This window comes from Phalacrocorax aristotelis, chromosome 6 (genome assembly GCF_949628215.1).
Source record: "Phalacrocorax aristotelis chromosome 6, bGulAri2.1, whole genome shotgun sequence".
Taxonomy (NCBI): Eukaryota; Metazoa; Chordata; class Aves; order Suliformes; family Phalacrocoracidae; genus Phalacrocorax; species Phalacrocorax aristotelis.
In genome coordinates, this window is record NC_134281.1 from 45281101 (window position 1) to 45295825 (window position 14725).

The following is a 14725-nucleotide window of genomic DNA, read 5'->3' on the forward strand; positions in this document are numbered from 1 at the left end:
AGTTTATGGGTCGGATTTGCCACTATGGAAGATGAAAAAAACCCCAAACCAACAAATAAAATGAAATAATTTTGTAAGTTGTTTGCTAAGGCCTGAATCTTTTTTTTCAGAGTTAGCCAGCCAAATAGCCCCTATTAATTTCACATGAAGGGGGTAGCAGCCCTGCTGAAATTCAGCCTCTATCAATTTGTTCTCTTAAAAAGTTTGCCTTGGCTTCAGCAGAATGCAGGTGCATGAACTTCGCTAAAGCCAAATGAGTGTTCGAGCAAAGATAAAGGCACGCAGCAATAAGGTTTTCCAGCTCTTCAGGAGCTGCAGAAGTGTTGATGAGGCTGTGTATTATCATGTACTGTGTGATTACAACAAATAATATGGTGATGTATGAATGGAGCAAAAACTTGAATTTGAAATGTCAAACATGTTGTTTTAATTATCTTTTCTAATATTTAATCTTTCTTTCAATCCTTCTTGTCTGTCTTTTCTTTCTTTCTTGTGGTTTTAACAAGAGCTGGCCCCTTTCAGGGACCTTAGACTGCTCTATACATTTTATAGGAAGAGAAAAAGATGCTTCCATTCCCTTCTGCTAAAAATAAGATCTAGATTTGCTACTTTTGAACCTCAGCAGAGGATCTTGAATCAGGAATGTAGCAATCTGAGGTTCTTTGTTTAGCCAACAGAGAGAAAGAGGAACTCTCAAAGGCCAGCAGTTTAATTGTAACCTGCCTCACCCTGTGAAGGCACCCATATCCCTCCACTGATTGTAGAGATTAGAGAGAGAGGGGAACCTTTCACTTAGTTGTTTTCACTCCCAAATCTCTTTTTATCCATGTAACTATTTAGCCCTTTTTCTAATTTTCGTAGTAAATTTATTCTTGGCTTCAGCAACATCATGTATCAGTGAGTTGCAAAGACCACGCTTTCTTTAAAAATTACTTTCCGTGATAAATTTTGCATGTGCAACTTTCAGATGATGTTTGATGAGAAGAATATACACATAGACTCTTACTTGGTCTGATTTGGTGGAACCTACTTTTGGAGAACCATTCATGTTACAGCCTTTGAAACTTCTCTAACCCTCTAATATACATATTGGGATGGGATAACCAATACTAGGCACAAAATTCCAGATTACACCATTCACTTGTTTTATAAGCTGACACTGTGGCATTTTCTTGTGTAGTTCTCTGTCATGTTCCAGACACATCCCAATATCTTATCCATTTTTTAAAGACAGCTGTGTATTAGAAATGGGATAGATATATGGCAACATTTTATATCTAGCACTTTGTATGGTCTGGAGAGAATCTCTAGAAAAAAGATATAACAGATATTAGTCACTTTCTCATTCTATAATTGTTTAAATAATAATGCATGCTAAACCCCATTTTGGACAGACTAGTGCTAATTTTGGGGCAGGAATGTGAAGCCTGGTGTTGTGGTTTAGCCCCAGCCAGCAACCAAGCACCACGCAGCCGCTCGCTCACACCCCCCCAGTGCGACGGGGGAGAGAATCGGAAGAGTAAAAGTGAGGCAACTCATGGTTTGAGATAAAGACAGTTTAACAGGTAAAGCAAAAGCTGCGCGTGGAAGCAGAGCAAAACAAGGAATTCATTCACTACTTCCCATGGGCAGGCAGGCGCTCAGCCGTCTCCAGGAAAGCAGGGCTCCATCACGCGTAACAGTTACTTGGGAAGACAACCGCCATCACTCCAAACATCCCCCCTTCCTTCTTCTTCCCCAGCTTTATATACTGAGCATGACGTCATATGGTATGGAATATCCCTTTGGCCAGTTGGGGTCAGCTGTCCTGGCTGTGTCCCCTCCCAGCTTCTTGTGCACCCGGCAGAGCACGGGGAGCTGAAAAAGTCCTTGACCAGTGTAAGCGCTACTTAGCAACAACTAAAACATCTCCACATTATCACCGCTGTTTCCAGCAAAACTCCAAAACACAGCCCCATACTAGCTACGATGAAGAAATTTAACTCCATCCCAGCTGAAATCAGGACAGTATCCACCCCTTATTCCATACCATTTACATCATGCTCAGGTTCTACACTATCCAATACAACCTCATTAACCTCCCCACCCCCCTTCCCATCCTTTGCTAAAATACATGGATATCATTTAGTCCACAGCTTTGGTCTCCATCTGTTCTTGTGGTCATGCAGGACAGGAGAGGTGGTGTGTTGCATGGAGTTACTGGGCACCAAAGCCAGCTCAGGTCGGGTCACTGCTGCACTTGCACTGCTTCTTGAAAGGCTTGTCCTCCGTTGGTTCGGGTGGTTCCTGCTGTAGTAATTCCTGTTAACATGCAACTCAAATCACAGGTTACAACAATTTAAAGGTATATCCATCACAATCTCCACCCCTGGTCCCTTTGGGCCAGGTTATAGGTTTTAACATTGCAATGAACTCGTCCCCTTGCTCCCAGCCTGGCTAGCAACAAGGGGTCTCTGCTATAGTAATTTCCATAATATGTAACTCAAATCCTGGGACAGAACAATTTAAAGGTATTTCCATTACAATCTCCACCCCTGGTCCATTTGGATCAGACCATCAGGTTTAACATTGTAATGACCTCCTCCCCTTGCCCCAGCTCTGGTTTGGACTTATCCACAGACTGTAGGCCTTTAGGGTTGTGCCTGCTCCAAGTGGAGCCTTACCCAGGAGCCACAGTGGTATACCAGCTGCAGCATAGACTTATCCAGAGCCACAGTTGCTTTGAGGTGCGCCTGTTCCAGCGTGGCCTTCTGCATGGGCCTCAATGCTTTCAGAGCTATACCTGCTCCAGCATGGCCTTACCCACAGCTGCAGTCCCTCCAGAAGTAAACCTGCTCCAACACGGCCTTGCCCATGGATGTGGTCCCTCCATAGCCTGCTCCAACATGGCTTTTCCCATGACTACAGTCCCTCCAGAAGTAAGCCTGCTCCGTTGTGGGCTTATCCGTGGCCATGCATTTTTTGATGCTCCGGCATGACCTCATGCCCAGCCACTGATGCTTCAAGATGTACCTGCTGCAGCACAGACTTATCTACAGCCACAGACACTTTGAGGTGTACCTTCTCCAAGATGGGTATATCCTTCAGCCACAATTACCTCAGAGGTATACCTGCTCTGGCATGGGCTTATACACAGCCACAGATGCTTTGGGGCGTCCTGCTCCCATATGGACTCATCCACAGGTCACAGTCCCTTTGACTCGAGTTCACACTGGAGTTCCAGCTGTCCAGTGCAGCAGCACAGAAACAGCAGCTGGGCCCTGGCATCTGCCAGCCCAGGCGCATCGCCATGGCTGTTATCAGAATGTTCCCAGGCCCGGCAGGGTAAGGCAATAAGCAGTACAGCAGTACAGCAAGCAACGAAAGCAAAAAGCACCCCTAAAGAGCACTAGATTTTAAGGCATACAGTAAGTCAGGCAAGCCCCATAGCAAGCACAGAAGCCTGCCAATTAATAGCTAAACAGCAATAACCGCTATGAATTCCATCTAGCACATTCCAGTCAAACCTGTCGATATCTCAAACCTTTCGTGCCCCATGTTGGGTGCCAAAATGGACTGTCGTGGTTTAGCCCCAGTCAGCAACCAAGCACCACGCAGCCGCTCGCTCACACCCCCCCAGTGGGACGGGGGAGAGAATCGGAAGAGTAAAAGTGAGGCAACTCATGGTTTGAGATAAAGACAGTTTAACAGGTAAAGCAAAAGCTGCGCGTGGAAGCAGAGCAAAACAAGGAATTCATTCACTACTTCCCATGGGCAGGCAGGCGCTCAGCCGTCTCCAGGAAAGCAGGGCTCCATCACGCGTAACAGTTACTTGGGAAGACAAATGCCGTCACTCCAAACATCCCCCCTTCCTTCTTCTTCCCCCAGCTTTATATACTGAGCATGACGTCATATGGTATGGAATATCCCTTTGGCCAGTTGGGATCAGCTGTCCTGGCTGTGTCCCCTCCCAGCTTCTTGTGCACCCGGCAGAGCACGGGGAGCTGAAAAAGTCCTTGACCAGTGTAAGCGCTACTTAGCAACAACTAAAACATCTCCCCATTATCACCGCTGTTTCCAGCAAAACTCCAAAACAGAGCCCCATACTAGCTACGACGAAGAAATTTAACTCTATCCCAGCTGAAACCAGGACACCTGTTACACCATATGCTATGCCTAAGAGTGGAGGGCAGTTTGAATCATAGAATCATAGAATAGTTTGGGTTGGAAGGGACCTTTAAAAGTCATCTATCCTACTCCCCTGCAGTGAGCAGGGACATCTTCAACTAGATCAGGTTGCTCAGAGTCCTGTGCAACCTGAGCTTGAATGTTTCCAGGGATGTGGCATCTACCACCGCTCTGGGCAACCTGTGCCACTGTTTCACCACCCTCATCATAAAAAATTTCTTCCTTATATCTAGTCTGAATCTGCCCTCTTTTAGTTTAAAACGATTACCCCTAGTGCCTGTCGCTACAGGCACTACTAAAAAGTCTGTCCCTGTCTTTCTTATTAGCCCCCTTTAAGTACTGGAAGGCCACAATAAGGTCTCCCCGGAGCCTTCTCTTCGCCAGGCTGAACAACCCTGAATCTCTCAGCCTTTCCTCATAGGAGGAAGTCTTCAGATTGCAGAGCCGAGCCACAGTGAGACGCAAAGAGGCAGGGGTGCCATTTTTGAAGACTTTACTTTCAAACTTGGTCAATATTAGAAAATGTTCAGTACAATTAAAATCCAAAGTTATTCATAAAATGATTTAGCTTAGAGCTAAATTAATCTATCTTGATTTAAGACGCACTTTATTCTCTTTCAATTCCACTGTGGAGGAGAGGCTTAACTAGGTATTACTAAATATGTATTAAATTGATTTAGTAACTGAGTACAGGCATTCCAGACAAACCCTAGCTTGTTTCTATTGAAGCTTAGAGAAATCCAGCGGTAAACTGGGGTTAAAAACCAAAAATACCTGGTGCTAGTTTCCCTGCACCAAGGGAAGAGCTGATGCACTTTATTAATATATTTCACTTTGTAAGAGCAAAGTAATAAACTACTAAAAATTACTTAGGCCAGACTCTCCTGATTTTCTTCTCATGCCAATCTTAAAAATGAAAACAAAAAATGCATCCTGCTTGACATCTCCTATTCTCTTTTCTAGTTCAAGTTGCGCTAAAATGTTGGAATGTAATTGATGAACAGAATACAGTAGAAAGGGAAATAACCTGCCATTCTAACATTATTCCCCTGTGAGTCTGCACTCACAGTTTATATGTGGTTCCTTGAAAAGTGGCAGAAAGCTGGAAGGACTTGGGGGAATTATTTCCGTTTTCTGCCTTTGTCGTCTGCACTCTTTAAGATCTGTGAGGGCAACTCAGGGCCATTGCTCTCCACCCCTGGCAGTCCAGTGTAGCTGAAGCATGGCTTTGCCTCTTGTTTCCAGGCAGGACAGGAAACACCAGTGACATTTCCCTCAGAACAGACGGCACTTCAGAACCTCAGAAATAGCCTCAGATTTCAAGTGACAACAATAAAACAGGAAAAACGTTTTTAGCTTACAGATAAACAGACCATCCGTAACCTCTCAGAGCCATTTCTAAGAACCTCTTGTGAAATTAAGGATTTTATCTATCAATAACACTGGCTTTCTCTGACATGATTTCTTTGCTGATTATATCAATCCATCACCGGGATGTTGTAAAAAACCTAGTAAATCTCCCCTGGTACTTCCATTGGGTCACCCCATATAAGACCCCATCACATGCATAGTATGAAAAAGTGCCAGGGAAAATAAATCAAGGTTTGAAAGACTGTTTCATACTGCTTCATACTATGTGGAGTACATTTCATAGGCAAAACTGTTCCTCTGTTGTTATTTAGGGCATATAAGCTAAAGTGCTGATTAAAGCATAGGACATAGCAGAATTAAAGCATAAGGACATTCCTGCTGCCACCTATAGTCTGCAGTGATTGTACATTTGCTTTTTCAAATAAGCAGAAGTAATATTTCTGGAGAAATCAGCTGTAATACTCTATATAGGTTATATATGGATAAATACAGTATAGGAGGTCCTCTTGATTCCGCTCGAAAATATGCAAATGTTCATGGTTTGGGGTTTTGTTCTGAGTTTGTGGGGGGGTTTTCCTAACCCAACCCCCCCACCCCCACCCCCCCCCCAGGACACCACATTATTAATGTGCAGAGCTCTGGGCTTTAGGGATCACTTGGATTCCTGGAGAGTTTCAGTTTTGTCTTTCTCCAAGTTAAAGCACATTTTAAATATGTCAGGGATGAAAGCCAATCACAGAAAAAATGAAATATTTAAAAAGCTCCCATCCCTTGTGTCCAACTTCAAAGCAGGTTTGTGCTTAGGACTGGGTAAGGCGGTGAGCTAAAGAAAGTTTTGCAGTCAGAGGAACCCATTGTTTGCTTAGTTTTCCTCATTTTTTCCTCCCCATAACTACGATGCTTCATGGCTGCATGCATTCAACTCTAGCTGTGCCCAAGAGCTCGTATCACTCTCCCTGCAAAGGAAGTGTCTCCATTTAGGTAATTCCACTTGGGCATTTTCTCTGGGCATGTTTTATTATTGGTTTTCTGGTCTCAGCATAAAGCTGGGGGGAAAAAAGCTGCTAGTCACAGATGCTCAGAGTACTGTTTTGGCAACAGATGTTAAGGTTAAAGGCCAAGCCATTTGAAATACTGATTGATGACATATATTTACAAGCTAAGACGGTCAATGTGTGAAGAGGCCTAAGGTGCACTGTCCTGAAGTGGGCTGCACTTGCAGGAGTAGTCATTCATAAGAGCTCCAAAGGCTTCTGTGTGACTGCAGGTGCTCAGAATGTTATATCTCTCTGCTGAAAATAAAGAAAAACTGTAAAAGAAGTGAAATTTTAGAAGTATTGAAAAGTATACTGAGGCTGGAATAGCAACTGCTCTTCCCCCCTTGACTTCTTCCATTGTAGAGGCACCTAGTTTCCTGGGCACAGGGATCCATGCAGCGAAGGCAGCATATCTCTCCCCTCAATCAACTCTTCCTTTCTGTTAGGGCTTTGCAGTGGGAAGGACCCTACACATCTTCATATCAGCAGATACCTCCTGCTTCCCTGAGCAAGGCAGTTCACTCTCGCTCTTTCCTGATAAACTGCCACTGCCAGTATTTCCTTGGCAAAGATACCATTAGGTAGTCGTGGAGTCAGTGACAGCAGCCCCAGACTTTGAGTGTCTTAAGTCTGGACTAAAAATATTCATATCAAATCTTTTTACAGTCAAAGTGAATTCCAGTAGCAGCATAAATGGCGGATAGCTGATGGCATTCATGGTGCCTAGTAGAGTACACCCTGCACAGTGCCCATGACCAGAGAAAGGTCTCTCACTCTGAAGGAAGTAAAGTTAATGTTCTGTTGGAGTGCCCTTCTTTTGCACTGTGCAAGATAAATAAATTTTAACTTTAAATAAGTACCAATTTGGTTCTCAGTGACTCAATAGAAATGACTAATGTCTCATTGCAGACTCACATGGAATCTTGTAGTAAATCCCATCTTCCATTGTGTGTGCCACATGGCCCTCAAAGTACTCTTTAATTACAGGCAGACACCCCATGCAAGTGAAGCAAGTGAACAATAGGGTTGATTCTTTGTCTACATTGGCTCATGTTTCGGCTTTCTCACTATCCAGAAGCTTCAGGGGCGGATACAGCCCTCATGAAAATGGTAGGCTGTGCAGTCTCAAAGCCTCACCACCAGGCCCAGGGGCACACATCGCTGTGTCTGATGCCAGAGCAGCCTTGCAGCTCCCCCCATTCCTCCCACTAGCCCTGTGTTCGAGGGGTACATGCTGTACAAATCAGGACTCTGGGTTTAGCCTCATTTCCTTAGGAAGCAAGGCTTATGCGATCATTTTGCTCGCCTCTCTGTCCACATGTGTGTCAGTCCCCTTCCCCACAGTATTTTTTAAAATCCATTAGCCAAGCTCAACCACATTTGACAAACGCCTCAGAGATAATTGTGTTCTGACAAGTTTCATGAATACTGGCAGCTGGATACCAGAGAGTGGCACCCAAAATTAGTGTTCCCACTGTGGGAGAGGCAGGCAGGGCTCAGCTATGACACATGCTGCTTGGGAGCAGGCAGCACACATGTAGCACCACATTTGTCAAAGTGTCACAGAGGATATGGGGACAGCTGGGTTTACCCTGACATGCTTTGGCTGATGTTGCAGTGGGCTGCTGATCTAGCGGTGCTGTGGAGAGGGGGTGTCAGTGCGAGGGGAGCCAGTGGCTTCTGGGGTGAGGCAGCACAAGCTGCGGTGTGGAAGTGGGGTCAGGGACAAGAGACACCACATGTCAAACTGAGCATGAATGAGGGCGTTGTGGTAAATAAAGATGTAGGAAAAAGAAAACTCTGATGAACAAACCCTACAAGCCTCACATATGCCCCAAGTAGGGGCCTTTTCCAAAGAAGGTGTGATCAGTAAGTCAAAAGACGGAAAAATTCAGGGTGGATGGAAGAAGCCCTGTTTTAAATAAGAGAGGAGATCCACAGCAATACATCTTTTCAAGCCCAAGAGTGGGCAACGGGAGTCCACCCTAGTAGTTCCACAGATGGGTAAACTCCTCTGCGTAGTGGTTGGGCGTGGCAGAAACTTGGGGTGACAGGGATTCTGGTTTCATTTGGTTTTCTAATGGGGTGGGTTTGAGTGCGCGGGGTCATGCAGGACTTATCTTCTGGACATACAGATGTTGGTGTTGGGTTGATGGTTGGACTTGGTGGTCCTAGAGGTCTTTTCCAACCTTAATGATTCTATGATTCTATGTGTGGGGTGTTTTTTTTTTAACATTTTCTTGCTTCACTAGAGGGGCAAGCTGGTTGTAAGTACTCTGCTACTCTCTTTCTCATCCACCTCAAGCAAAGAGCTGAACTATCCTCAGCAGCTGAGACAGTATGGAAGGGACCAGGAGAGACCTCTTAAACATTTATGAACTGTTCAGGGGTGGGATTGCAAGATAAAGCATTTGAGTGTGTTTACTGGCCACCACACTGCTAAAACTAGCTTTTGAGGGTTTTTGAGCTCTTTGAGTGAGTTATCAACAGGGCCCAGTAATAGTCTGCTAGCCTTAGAGAGCATGAAGATCTCTTTTCAGGTTCAGCAGTCTCCTCTAGGCTCTGCTGCCAATATACTTGAACTGCATGTTGTAGGAAATACAGCTGAAGTGTGAAATGACACCGTACAGTCAAGGTCAAATTAGTATTTGGCTCATCTTCCAAGCCTGTTAATGCATGTATGAACAGTAAGGATTTGGGGGAAGTGGAAACTATTGTATTATAAAATGGACTGAAGCCACCATTAGAAAACCAACATTTTCACAATGTAGCATCCTAGCTACTGACTTACTGTTATCAGAAGAGTCTTTGACAAATAAATCCCACCATCACCTGGGAACATCTGACTTCTTAAAGCCCCTTCAGTCTGGCTTTCAGTGCAGAAAGCAAGTTGGTTTCACTGGCTGGTTGACAAATGTTCTGTCTAGTGGGAGACAGAGATGATGTGGTTCATTTTTGTTGCTTTAGATCTGTCAGCAGCTGAGGAGCCATTGTTCATGAGAGGTTTTGACTCATCTGAAGTCCCTGACAAAGGTGGCTGGAATCTTGCCTTAATGGTTCTGCTCTTCAATCATGCAGAAACAGATGCTGACGTTCAGCTGTGCTTTATCCACCCGGAGGGCTGTCACACATTCCCCATTGCTCCAGATCTTCATGATGCTTTCTACTTGCTCCATGTCACTGAGAGGGTTTGGGAGAATTGCCATCTAGAACCCTGTCAGTGACAATGGGACATGTCCAAGCATAGCTGACACACAGCTCTCTCATCCTGAATGTGTAGCTCTGCACACAAGTGGGAGAGAAGGTGAATGCTACAGGCAGAGAGAGGCAAATAAACTAGGCCTCAGAGGGGGTGTGGGGTCTTCCATACAGTAGAGCTGGACACTGTGGGAGCTGGCAGACTTCATTTGTTCCCCATAGCCTTCAGAATACAATGTGAGTGGCTGCTCTAGTCCTCCTCAGTGTGCAGATTCCCTGGGAGGCATGCCCTGGTGGGCCAAAACTCTGGGAGATGTGTCACAGGCAAACTTTAAGAAGAGGAAGAGGAGGGCAGAGAAACTGAGAAAAGGAGGACTAGACTTTTCCAAGAACTGCACTTACTAGAAGCTGGTCTATTTTTCCCCCTGCTATAGGGTGGATTTGCAGTGTTCGTAACACCAGGCAGCAAGCACTTCTGCATCTCCCCTCATTGCAGATGCCGGCCCTCCATGCAGCCTTCATGCCAAAAGTCAGTGTTACGGCCCCGATCCCCGGATACCCTAGATGGTCTTAGTGCATGGCTTACTCTTTAGAAGGGAGACTATAACCAAAAAAATTAAACCCAGCATCTTAATCCAAGAGTCCTGTACAAAGCTTCTTGGACAAAGCTTCCTCAACAAAATATGTGCTTGAGGGCATGATAGACACTTGACTATTGGTGCCTGACTGCCGTGGTACGGGAGAGTAGCCAGAGTCCTAAAAAAAAAAGGAACATCAAGACTCCTTCAGTACCTCTGTGTACTAGTAAACCTTTTGTTTTCATGGTCTCATTAAAATTTTCTCTTCACTGCTCCTCACATTTTATTGAGGTTTCATTTGTATGAATATGTGATGTTTTTAAATGGTCTAGGATGTCCAGCAGCATACTGATTGAAAGACAAATTTGTAAGTTTTAAATGAACGATGAAAAAAAAAACACTAATTCTGGTCCCCCTTACACAAACACAGTGCTCTGAGTTCAGTGTCTAATGTGATGTTGGTAAGGTATCATGTACCAGTCTGCTGTCAATATGAACTCCATCATTCTGCAAACAACGAGCACTGTGAGTTCTTGCTCAGAAATATGGTGAAGGCAGGGCAAGAGTCCTGCCAAATCCTGTCAGCTGCTAGGAGGAGTGCTAATAGGTCTGCAGTCACGGCAAGGAAGAAATGGCCCACCTGAGAGGGTTGGAGGGGACACATACACTTGTCAAAATACCTTGGTACAGCTTTGAGTGCTGTTCCAAGCACAGCAGTATTCATTAATGTACTGGGTCTTTGAGTAGGGGACTCCCCCTGGCAGTATGACTCCCCCAACAGAAGTTGGCAGCTGTGTGTTTGATTCTCAGGGTCGGGTAGGGGATAGGGAAGGAGTTGGGGGACTCTGAAGGACTTAATTGGATGCTTCTTGCCTTGCTTATTTTATTTTGCAAAATGCTGTGTGTTCACAGGCATGTACAGTGGTTCCAGCGCTAACCATAACGGTCCCTCACCAGGTATATTGCCACCTCCTCATGACATCCCTTCAAGACACCATCCACTTGACTCTACCCTTTCCAGTCCACATCACCATCAATCACCGCTGGAGAGTGCCAGGGAAGGGTATGTGTATAAAACATGCTTGGCCTCTGTCTGGCATGATAATGAATTATTGTTTATTTTACTTTGCATGGATGCTGCTCAAACGAAAAACACTGGCTCAAACTAAGCAATTCTGTTTGTTTTAGAATCATAGAATAATTAAGTTTTGAAGGGACTTCAGAAGGCCATGTCATCCATCCCCTGTGCAAAGCAGGGTAAACTTCGACATTACTGTCAGGTTGCTCAGGGCCTTGTCCTTGTCCTCAGCAAAACACACTGAGATCTTTTTTCTTCATAGAATGCAATTGCATTTAGGTTTTGTGTTGTTTTTTTTTTTTAATTCTTCCTTGATGACTTCTTGTAGGTTCGGGTGAGTGCAGGGAACTTTTCTCAGCTTAAATGAGAAATCTCTCAAACGGTAAAAACCCAGACTGTGACTCACTCAGGAGTAAGGCAGTATTTGCCTTAGTAAGAATTATTTTGTGTCAGAGAGGCAGGCTTTCTTACTTCCTTGCTCTCTGATAAAATAATCTGTAATACATCTCTCAGCAGTAGGCATTAACCAGTAAGCTCCTAATCAGAGAAGGGTATATTATCTCATTAATTGTATAGATTGCATTGCTACAGTATGGATTGCATTGCATCATACTGCTACAGTATCTGATATTTCTAAAGCACCACTTGCTCAAGGATCTCATAACATCTCAGCATTAAAGAATCTCTGTAAGGCACAAAATTCTGCTCTAATCTTTTTGTCCGGATTATTTTTGATGCCTAGCCTCATGCAAATTAAACATCAAACTTACAGTTTTTCTTCCCAGCACTTTGGACTCTGATTTTGCTTTACTGTTGGGAACTGGGGATACAGAGAGTTTAAGAGATTTTTTCCTAAGAATATGTTTGGGTTCTTTAGCAAATACAGCAGTTGAATGTGGAGTTTTCCCATCCTAGTCTGACCCCATCCCTTCTTCTATATTTCTGGAAAGCCTAGAAAGTTCTTAATTGTATGCTTTAAGCAAAGGGGAGAAGGCAGAGTGTACATGGCATGGAAGGGGCACGGTAAAGAAAATTACACCTGGAGTAGTTGAAGAACAATCTGATTGAGGAAATTCAGTCAGGAAGAACTTACTCCATTTTTTTTTCTTAATTGGGAAATGAATGCTGTAGCAAGCTTAGCTTCTGTATCCTGTTCCTCCTTCAGCCATCTGTTCTGACCTATGCCAGTAGCAGGTACCAGTGCCCCCTCCCAATATATGATGCTCATCTGCCCATCACAGGAATAGACTTATCCTGTCCCTGTCACATAAGATGCCTGTGTCCAGCCCTTCTCCTTCCCTGCCCTGCCACCTGCATTCCTGACCTTGTAGTTCCTGTTGGCTGACTCATGCCCTTGACAGAGTCATGGCCAACAGGAGGCATGGGGCATGCTGATTTAGATGGAAGTTATACCAGATAAATACGAAGTTTTCTGTAGCAGAGAAGGAAGTGAGCACAAATAGGAGGAATGGAGACAGACAGTCCAAAGTGAAGGTAATCCACGAGGTATTCTTTCCCTGCAGAATGGGTCTACTTGAGCCTGGGGGAGTAGTATCCCTTCCTCTCACTGCTTCCCAGTGCCCTGCTCAGCTGTTTCCTCTTTGAGTTGGTTTCTAGGGGAGTTAAGGCAAAAAGTCCCAACCAATAATGAAATAAAGTAAGGATATACTATGGGAAGGATTTAACAGGCTGTCAGTAAGGTGGATTTGTTTCTAAGGCACTTCACGTTCTGGTACTGTTAATAAGAAATGAAAGCAAAGGCTTGACCAGAATGAGGGCAAGAGGCAGTTTTCCACTTTGAGGGGCCTGAAGTTCCCAGATGAGCTCTCCTTGCTGCCCCTCATGTCTCCATTCCAGAGTACGGCACTTCTCTTTCAGCAGAAACACTATGCTGAGTGAGCTGAGTTTCTCACTGAGCTCCTTCTACAGACATTTTGATCATTTGCTTAGGCCAAAGTTTACATCAGACTTTGCTCTTTTCAGTTCTAGTGGAAAAGGTATTCTTTATTAGAGGAGACAACAGTGCTGATTCATTATCTCAGTGCTTATATACCTAAGAAATGTAAAGCCTTTGCAGAAACACCATGGTTAATATCCTATGACAAAATGTAAGAGTGAGCTGATGCAGATTTCTGACCGTGAACCCAGCAGGAAATGGGGACTGGAATATATTTTTGAATAGGTATTTTAAAACAGAGTATCTAGTTTCATGACGTAATTACTTGGAATTTTTCAGCATCTCAAATCCCATTACCCAAACTCAAAATAATCTGCATTCAGCATTGTCATACCCAGTCCAGGATCCTTTTGCTGTATATAATTGTTTATGCTTACATTATTAATGACTGCAGAAATAAAGCCCATACATGACATTTTAATTGCAAGTACAGAAACTGAGAAACTGTGCTTAAATTTCATTTAGCACAGTTTTGTTTAAAGCATTTATCCATTTAACTGGGCAAAATCACTTAATAATCTAATGCTTGGAGCCACTGAATTACAGAACTATGACACCTTTGCCAGTTCATAGCAGTGTGCCATTACTCATACAAAATATATATGGTTTACAATAGGAAAGAAACACCTAACACTACCTTTCTTCATATTAACTGCTCCAGCTTTCTGGCACACACATAATGTTTTGCCTCATTTGTCAGCTGTCTCAGCATTCATGTTTAAGTAAATGCGAAGAATTTCTATACTGTGAATCAGTACGATGACAAGACTGGATTGCATAGTTTAAGTCTGTGGAATGAACCAAATGATTACTATCAAGAAATCTAATTACTGAGTCATCAAATATGCAAGATGCCAAAAACTACATGAGGCGGAGTACAAATAGTCTACTCAAGTTTGACATAAGATTCAGATTTTGATTTAAAGGTTTTTTCTTTTTTTAAAAAAAGTCCTATGTTATACCATCCTTTGCCAAAGTCAATACCAAGTCAGCAGTCAATTTTCCCAAATGGTTTGCTAAGACATTTAAATAGTTTGACAAAATTATCTAATTCACTTGAAAATGTTCTAACAAAATCTGACTTCATTACCAAATGTATTTATACTGGCTTTATACAATATGGAGAGTATTTTTTCAAATTCTGGTATGAAGCGTATGCTAGACCAAAAAATTTTACTTATATTGATATTAATTAAACTAAAAGTGTGTGACTGAGAAATATTTTGGCATCCAGAAAGTGGGCTTGTCATGATCCAGGTTTAAATATATATTTATTTTTTTTATTTCAGGTAGCAAAGGTTTATTTTAGCTTTTCTTGTAGCATATGCTATGTATAATG

General features: G+C 43.5%; 1 protein-coding gene across 2 annotated transcripts in view; it reads left to right on the top strand.

Annotated features, from left to right (window-relative positions):
• Positions 1-14725, top strand: part of GLIS1 (GLIS family zinc finger 1) — a 215307-nt gene that overhangs the window by 177408 nt on the left and 23174 nt on the right. The window contains exon 7 of one of the 2 annotated variants that reach the window (XM_075097589.1): positions 11264-11414. In XM_075097589.1, the coding sequence (XP_074953690.1) occupies positions 11264-11414 (151 nt within the window). The remainder of the gene's footprint in view (positions 1-11263; positions 11415-14725) is intronic. The other variant, XM_075097590.1, reaches the window with a different exon arrangement.